The sequence below is a fragment of the Austrofundulus limnaeus genome, unplaced genomic scaffold, assembly GCF_001266775.1.
Source record: "Austrofundulus limnaeus strain Quisiro unplaced genomic scaffold, Austrofundulus_limnaeus-1.0 Scaffold1025, whole genome shotgun sequence".
In the NCBI taxonomy this organism is placed as follows: domain Eukaryota; kingdom Metazoa; phylum Chordata; class Actinopteri; order Cyprinodontiformes; family Rivulidae; genus Austrofundulus; species Austrofundulus limnaeus.
In genome coordinates, this window is record NW_013953427.1 from 101,620 (window position 1) to 110,845 (window position 9,226).

A 9,226-nucleotide genomic window follows, 5' to 3' on the forward strand; every position below is an offset into this window, starting at 1 on the left:
CCAGGCAATATTATCGTTTATCGCAATAAATTTTGAGACAATTAATCGCCCAGCAAAATTTGTTATCGTGACAGGCCTACTTCAGCCAAACGTGTAGGTGAGCTTCATGCGTTCTCAGTTCACCAATCCTGCTGCAGGTGGAATCCAGCTGGTTCTGGTGTCACTCTCTGGCCCAATGCAGCATTCCTCCCCAAAGTGGCCTCGTCTGTGAGCCACTCTCTACCTCTCCAGCTAGCTTGTTTTGAAACAGGTAGCGCTRGTGAACCTCTTTGCCCTGTTCGAACCCTGGAAGCATACATCAGAAGGACAGCTTCTCTGCGACAGTCTGATAGTTTATTTATGTGCTATGCAGGGCCTCGCAAAAGGTAGGCCCTTTCAAAACAGCATCTTGCACGCTGGGTTGTTGATGTGGTGGAACAGGCGTACACTCTACAAGGCCGCCAACCACCTGCGGGGGTGYGGTGCCATTCGACCAGGAGCATTAGTGTCTCATGGGCTGCAATGACTGGGGTCCCTTTGGAGGCTATTTGTGCAGCAGCTTCCTGGTCATCCCCAAATATATTTGCTAGGTTCTACAGTGTGAACCTGGCTGTCCTGCACCCGTTGGAGGGGGTCTTGTTGCAGCACTCCTCTTCTTCTCAGTGAGGTGGGCATTCCTTWYGCTTGTTTTTCTTTTTTGTGATTCCTCAGGACTCTGCTGGTAATCGTCATTCAGCGCTTTAATCAACGCCTCTGGCGGTCAGTAGGGATGAAACGGAACGTAAGTTATAAATGTAACTACGGTTCTATGAATCCCGAATGACCGCCAGAGCGTCCGGTCCCTCGGAATCATYGTGTTTTCATGAGAAGATTAAGGGACTGAGCTACCTTGTCACRTGACTATATAGACTACGGGTGTCACCGGGGGTCACACGTGACTATGTTAACATAAGATACTCGACCTGCGCATGCGCAAGAATGATCATTCAGTGCTTTAAGCACTGCCTCTGGCGGTCATCCGGGATTCATAGAACCATAGTTACATTTATTACTTTCGTTAGTGCTGTTGCCTCTCAACAAGGTTTTAGGTTCTATGTCATCCGGTTTCCTTCCACGGACCAAAAACATGCGTTAGGTTGCTCTAAATTGTCTCTCTAGGTGTAAGCCAGAGTGTAAAAAGTTAATGTCTTGTTAGTCTTTGTGTCCCTGTGATGGAATGGAGATCTGTTCAGGGTGTACCCTGCCTTTTGCACAATGACCACTGGAGATAGGCCCAGTTCCAAACAACAGATAAAAAAAATAGATACCGGTAGGTGGATGGAGTCTCGCTGAAATTTGTCCAGTGGGTCATTAAATGATTTGCTAACAGACAAAAAGGATTGACTCCAATAGTTATTGGTTCATTAAATGATTTGCTAACAGACAAAAAGGATTGACTCCAGTAGTTATTACCACAGTTGTCGGCTAATAAGTTTTATAACGTGGTGTTCACAAAGTACTGTGCGCATTGAGGACAAATGCTCAGTTACTCAAAATTTATACTATAAAGAATCTGGTTGAGTCAAAGCTGATTTTGAATCTTCTAATGTTTGTTGGACAGATATCTTGATTCAAGTTGATTCCAAACATGTCTCCATCTTATGATTACTTTCTGAAAGTTTCTTTAAATGTGATCAGTGATTCACAAGATATTTTGCTAAATGTACAGACAATCTGAGCAAACACAGGCACCTTTGGCACCAGACACTAAAACACCAGTGGGAATGAGTGTAGCGAACCTATAAAGACAGAGATTTAGTGAACAGTTAATGTTTAGAAGGATACGAGGCACAGCAAAGGGCTGAGCAAAGGCGTGGAAGGCTGAGCCCCACGTGATCTGCCATGGAGCGATGTAGGTGTAGACAAAGTGTAGCTTGTAAAACAGCTCCCATAACTGAATAAAACAGAAAAAAAAACAAATTTTTGTAAAGAAACAAGAAGCTGCATTTAAAGTCCCACAAACTGAGTTAATCAGTTTAATAAAAGCACAGCTGCTCTTTCAAAAATTTAGGATCATTTAAAAAAGTGTGCAAGTTTCTTGTATACAAAACAAATTGTACATTTTATGCACTTCTCTCACCTTACTGAAAACAATGGACATTAGAAAGAGGTCCAGCAGCAGCGTCTCAGACAGATGACGGTAGTCAAAGGTGAAGAACAGGATGGTRAAGAGGATGGTGACGTACTGATAGGTCGGACTGCTGTAAGATGAACGAAGCAGCTTCAGGCCAGCTACAGTGATCATCAGTGCACCAACCCTAGGGTGGAAAACATCCAATTATAAAYAAATACTCAGCCAAACACTGGTCAAACTAGTGATGAGCTTAAAGGTCATATGAAAGCTWCTTCAGTTTGTCAAATAACCAGGGTTGTGTAAAGTACCACAAGGTGATACTTAAGTAAAAGTACAAGTATTTTACCAAAAAATTACTTTGGTAGAAGTTAAAGTCTGCTTTAGGAATTTTGCTTGAGTAAAAGTCTTGATATCTGATATTTTCTGTACAAGTAAAAGTATTGATTTTAAAATGAGCAGTTAGATTTTTCATAATGACATTTATTGCATGATTTATTTGTGTACAAACTAATACAGTATCAGAATTTTATATAATTATACTTCTCATTCAACCACAATTAAATTCACCCTATCTAGGAGGCACAATTTACAGTCATGGCCGAGAGTGTTGCACCCCTGAATTTTTTCCAGAAAATTAAGTATTTCTCCCACAAAATTATTGCAATTACACATGTTTTGTTATACACGTTTATTTCCTTTGTGTGGATTGGAAAACACAAAAAACAGAGGGGAAAAAAAAGGCAAACTTGACAATTTTACACAAAACTCCAAAAATGGGCTGGACAAAATTATTGGCACCTTTTCAAAATTGAGGGTAAAAAACTTTGTTTCAAGCTTGTGATGCACATTCAAACTCGCCTGTGATAAGTAACAGGTGTGGGCAATTAAAAAAATCACACCTGAAACCAGAAAAAAAGGAGAGAAGTTGACTCGATCTTTGCATTGTGTGCCACACTAAGCATGGAGAACAGAAAGAGGAGAAGAGAACTGTCTGAGGACTTGAGAACCAAAATTGTGGAAAAATATCAACAATCTCAAGGTTACATGTCCATCTCCAGAGATCTTGATGTTCCTTTGTCCAYGGTGCACAACATAATCAAGAAGTTAACAACCCATGGCACTGGAGCTAATCTTCCTGGATGTGGACAGAGGAGAAAAATTGATAAAAGGTTGCAACGCAGGATAGTACGGATGGTGGATAAGCAGCCCCAATCAAGTTCCAAAGATATTCAAGTTGTCCTGCAGGCACACGGTGCATCAGTGTCAGCTCGAACTATCCGTCGGCATTTGAATGAAAAGAAACGCTATGGCAGGAGACCCAGGAGGACCCCACTGCTGACACAGAGGCATAAAAATGCTAGACTGCAGTTTGCCAAAATGGATGTAAGTCAGCCAAAATCCTTCTGGGAAAACATCTTGTGGACAGATGAGACCAAGATAGAGCTTTTTGGTAAAGCACATCATTCTACTGTTTACCGAAAACGAAATGAGGCCTACGAAGAAAAAAACACAGTACCTACAGTCAAATATGGTGGAGGTTCAAAGATGTTTTTGGGTTGTTTTGCTGCCTCTGGAACTGGGTGCCTTGACTGTGTGCAAGGCATCATGAAATCTGAAGATTACCAAAGGATTTTGGGTCTCAATGTAGGGCCCAGTGTCAGAAAGCTGGGTTTGCGTCCTAGGACATGGGTCTTCCAGCAGGACAATGACCCCAAACATACTTCAAAAGGTACCCAGAAATGGATGGAAACAAAGCGCTGGAGAGTTCTAAAGTGGCCAGCAATGAGTCYGGATCTAAATCCCATTGAACACCTGTGGAGAGATCTTAAAATTGCTGTTGGGAGAAGGCACCCTTCAAATATGAGAGACTTGGAGCAGTTTGCAACAGAAGAGTGGTCCAAAATTCCAGTTGAGAGGTGTAAGAAGCTTGTTGATGGTTATAGGAAGCTATTGATTTCAGTTATTTTTTCCAAAGGGTGTGCAACCAAATATTAAGTTGAGGGTGCCGATAATTTTGTCCGGCCCATTTTTGGAGTTTTGTGTAAAATTATGTCAAGTTTGCCTTTTTTCCTCTGTTCTTTTGTGTTGTTCCAATCCACACAAATGAAATAAGCATGTGTATAACAAAACATGAGTAATTGCAATAATTTTCTGGGAGAAATACTTAATTTTCTGGAAAAAATTCAGGGGTGCCAACACTTTCGGCCATGACTATAGAGGCAAATTTGACATAATTTATATGGATAGTATTTCTTTTTTAAAAATACAAGCTGGAATGAAAACAAGCAAAAATGAAATAAAAGTAACGACTTTCTACTTCTTGCCTTTTAAAAAGATGTAAGGAGTAGAAAGTACAGATAATTGTGTGAAAATGTAAGAAGTAGAAGTAAAAAGTAGGCTGAGAAATAATTACTCAAGTAAAGTACAGATACCCAAAAATTCTACTTAAGTACAGTAACAAAGTATTTGTACTTACAGTTAGTGCTGGGCGGTATACCGTTTTGTACCAAAAACCGGTTTTTATTTTTGTTATATGACTTTTCTGAATACCAGTGTAAACAGCCTGAACACGTGCGGAACATTTTGTCGCGGCCGCCAATGAACTGTTTCCCTGGGGACACGTTTCCTTGAAGCACCGCTAAGCGCATTAGCATGCTAAAGTTTTTGTTGGAACAACTGACGGCGGGTGGTGTGTTTCAGCTGCTTATATGGTCTGATGTTAAAAAAAAWTTAAAAATCCCGTTTTCACATCGCTGAATGTAGTAAACAWCTCTTTAGTGATGTGCACAGTTAGATTTAACGCGCTACGTCATAACGGAGATGTTATTGCATGGAGACTTTAGCGTGCTTCGGTGAAAAGCCCGGTTGGGAAGTAGTTTTATAGTGTAGCGAAGTTGACTGGGGTGCAAGGTGAGTCGTCYTTTTAAGTTTTATTAACACGCAACRATAGACCAGATAATGATTTTTTTCTCAACCCTTCACAATCGGACCTAAATGCATGRTTACTGTCTACAACCAGGCAAAGAAGAAAAGACGTACAAGAGGAGGGAAACAGTGATACAGAGGTACAGTAAAAGAAAAAAGTCAATAAGCAAAGTTTGTACATTTTATTATCAGCTGAGCTGTGAGGGGAAATAATACCGTCAAATACCGTGAAACCGGTGTAATTGTTGAAAATACCGTGATATAAAATTTGGGTSATACCGCCCAGCTCTACTTACTGTAGTTACTTTACAACTCTKTAAATAACTTTAATTTGATAGTTTGTCATATGCAGTATGAATATCCAACAAATTTCTAAATGTTTTTGTAAGTGAGGCCAAAACATGCCATTTTCAACAAACTGCATGAAAATCAGTTTGACTTTACATTCAGAGCTCCTGAAGGAGGCRGAGCTTGTGTGACATCACTTTGGTCAAACAACACAGCTCCTCATTTACAGTAGATTACCTGTAGAAGCAGCATTTTTTTAAGTTTTATGTAATTTTGTGGACTTGAAACAATTTTTAACTAAAAATGAGTAATTTTTATACTTAAAAATGTAGATYAAAATTAAAGTTCATATTTCATATTTAAAGCCATTGAAAAAGTTGTTTTAAGCAACACAAGAGTGACCACATTTTTCATTTTAGTTTTTTACTTACCTAGCTACCATCAWGATTATCTGACACCTGGTTTGTTCAACCTATTTTTTTATTCTAAATGTACTTTGACAATTGTTATTATAAAAAGATTAACTTTTCACTGCAGTTGKTACTAATTTAACCACTAAATTTGTCATCTTAAAAATAAATTTGAACGCTACTGCCAACAGAMTCCAGAGGTTGATGGCCAAAATATTTGTCCAGTCTAACTCTAGCAGAGACTTGAGAACATTGGAAAAATATTAAAAATCCTCACTCTGTATCGAGTTTCTTTGGGCTTGCGAGTTCCTTGGCACTGCCRCTCAGCTCGTTTAGGATGACCAGCGGGTAGAGCACGTTCTTTTCCAGAAACAACAGCCACACATGAAGCTTTTCAAACCACATCACATGAGCCGCATCTGACAGGAGACGGGAGGTCAGAAGCACAGGACAGCAGGAAGATAAACAATAGATTACCTGGTTAGTGACACATTCATTCTTTACTTCAAAACTTTGTAACTGTTGGCATCAACTCTGACTGTTAGCAAAATATCTCACAAACCACTGGAACGGTTTAAATGAAATTGTCAGAAAGTAATCATTGGATGTACGTCTACAACTGAATAAGTTTTGGAGTCAACTTGATTCAATACGGCTCCACAGCTAACTGACATTAGTCAGTATAAAAACAGTTAATGTTTCAATTTTACAGATATTGAGAAAAATTGACACTGAACTAAAATTTTGAAAGATCATTGTTTAAAATTTGGACAATAATAAACTTGTAGTCAACTTGTGTGTTTTTTAAAACGTTCATCTACAACTGATTTACCTTTTATCTCAACGTAAATTAAGATGTTGCCAACCCAAAAATGGCTGCAACCCAGTCAGAATTACAGTGAGTTGAGGTGTGTGGTTATAGCTGAACGTTAACACATTTTATGAGATCTCACATGAAACTGAGAACAGCCGTTTTTAAAAGTATATATATACACATATATAAGTAATATATTGTGACCTATCACATCAGACTGAGGATTAAGTCAAATTTGGTCAACATGACCTYAGTACATTTTCAGATTTCTGCTCTTAAGCTACATTTCGATACCCAGACCCTGATATCATGAGCGGTTCCAGAGGTTTGCCTTTTTAATGAGGATAACCCATTGATTTTTGATCTGAATCCTATCTTTAGGTTATTCTAAAGACAAATATTTGAGTCACTCTAAAGAAGAAACCTCAAATATTATTTGGATATGAGCTTTCACAGCTGCAAAGAAAAACAAACTTATACATAGCCGTATATATAGGGCTGTTCTAGCACTGACAGTTTATTCAAAAATGATCACCTCTTCCTCGCAATGCCAGAGCAAGGAGGGTGACTTGGTGAAACCCTCACTCGTGTTACTCAGAGAACCGGGATAACAACAGCAACCTAAAGTTCTCTTTCAYAGCATTTGTTTCATGTCTCACATTGAGAACAAAAATACACTGACTCTTGCATTTCTCAGCAGATTTCACGTTACAAGCCAGCTGTTCAGTAAAGAAGGGAATTGCTTATGCCAAATAAAAACATAAAATTAGACTTCTGATCTCATAATTACGAGATCCTGATCTTATATTTATGAGAAAACATGAGGATTTTGAGCAGGTATCGGATGTAACAATAGGAACTATTGTTCTAAGTTTATGTTCCACCCAGACATGTGATGTGATGCCGAACGTACGAGTGCCTTGACCAAGCAGTACATAATTTACCTACCAGAGTTTATTAAAGTTATGACCCGCAGATTTGAAAGTGTGTTCGCTTTAAGTATGTACTGCACATAATATAAAAGACAGTTTTTTTTTGGGACACAACCAAGCCAGCCTGGGTGCATTTCAGATACTTTAGCACGACAGCTCAGTGGTTAGCACTGACACCACACAGCAAGAAAGCAAGAAAGTCCTGGGTTCAATCCTCGGTTTGGAAAGACCTGGGGTCTTTCTGTGCAGAGTCTGCATGTTCTCATTGCGCTTGCGTCGGTTTTCTCCGAGTACTCCGGTTTCCCCCACAGTTTATTTTCTACTATGAGATGATTTTATATGTAAAATAAATAAATAAATGTTCTGTTTTTGTTATTTCTATTGACACTGTGCATGTGATAGATGAATATAGATATAAACATAGATGAATGTGTCTTATCCTCTTGTGTGTAGCTCCTGTTTGAGCCTACAAACAGCTGAGACTTCATTCAGAACGCACACAGATCACAAAATGAGCAAGTTTATTCTCTAATGTCAAATGTTTGCTGAGCACTGCGTTCACACAGACTCTGCTAAAGAGGCTAAATAGGGTGTGATGAAGCTGAGAAYTTTTTCTGACTGAATAACATGCGTGACTTCTAAAGTAAAGATGCTGAGAGTCAACAGGACCTACCTCTGACTTCAAACTGATAGTACTCCTTGGTTTTGAGCAAAGGGTGAGAGAAGCAGTACCAGGGCAGCTGCTTGCGAACTTGAGGTAGCAGGTAGTGGTTGAGCAACCCCACCGTCCCCAATAAAGCATACAGGACATAACTGAGGAAAGGCTGAGCAAAAAAACACAAGACATCTTATTGTTCACATTTTACTTGCTTCAAAACTCAAAGTTCTGTCCATCTGTCTGATTACCACTCAGACATGAGAAAACTCATCAATGTATAAACCTATACTATAATCTTTTATATCTGGTATTTAGTTTCCAAAGCTGAAATATTTCCTGTACCTGTAGGGCTATGAACACTGTGCTGACATGGATGGCAAAGTAAAGGACAGCAATGACCACACAGACGATCAAGTCTGACTGCAGGCGCTCATTCTACACATTTAAAAACAAACATTAGTACATGAGAACTCAGAGAAACACTAAATCCTTCATCACAAGTTTCAACCAATGTCATGTAAATTACCTTCTTCAGCAAAAATGAGAAGACTAAAGGATAAACATACCACTGAGGCCCTCAGCTTCTCTGGGAGAGGATCATGCACTTCTGAGAAGGGGTCCTCTGGGTTCTTTTCCTTTAAATTAGGTAAAACCTTAGATTGTATCAGCGAGCTGTGAAACAAGGGGCAAAATATCACATACAGTAGAACAATGACCAGTTCTTTTTAGTTTGATTCATCTCTGAGGAAACAAAACTGTTCGCTGTTATCAACAGGAAACCACGTTCTGAACACAACATTTTAGAAACGCCAATGAAATTTCCATCTGGAAAAATAAAAGGTTCCCACACGCTTCCATTTTTTTAAATATTAGACTTTTTCAGACAGACTTACTGGGTTTTTTTGTTCATTTTCAGTATATTTTTCTACATAGTAATACCAATTAAATAAAACATATAATGTAAAATAAGTAATTGAATTAATATTCACCCACTGTTGCAAACTCCTCAGTAAAAAAAAGTCGCTATTGGCTTCCTAAAACCTGCCAGATATCATCATCTCATTTACATATTTGCCAATAATTGTTTTCTGGGCTGTAAGAGGAATG

At 38.9% G+C, this 9,226-nt stretch overlaps 1 protein-coding gene across 1 annotated transcript in view; it reads right to left on the bottom strand.

Annotated features, from left to right (window-relative positions):
• Nucleotides 1–8,217, bottom strand: part of LOC106533808 (pecanex-like protein 1) — a gene marked incomplete in the record, with an annotated part of 47,015 nt that extends 38,798 nt beyond the window's left edge. The window contains 4 exon segments of the mRNA XM_014030245.1: nucleotides 1,804–1,912; nucleotides 2,099–2,276; nucleotides 5,993–6,134; nucleotides 8,135–8,217. Of these exon segments, the coding sequence (XP_013885699.1) occupies nucleotides 1,804–1,912; nucleotides 2,099–2,276; nucleotides 5,993–6,120 (415 nt within the window).
• Nucleotides 8,218–9,226: the final 1,009 nt, after the last annotated feature.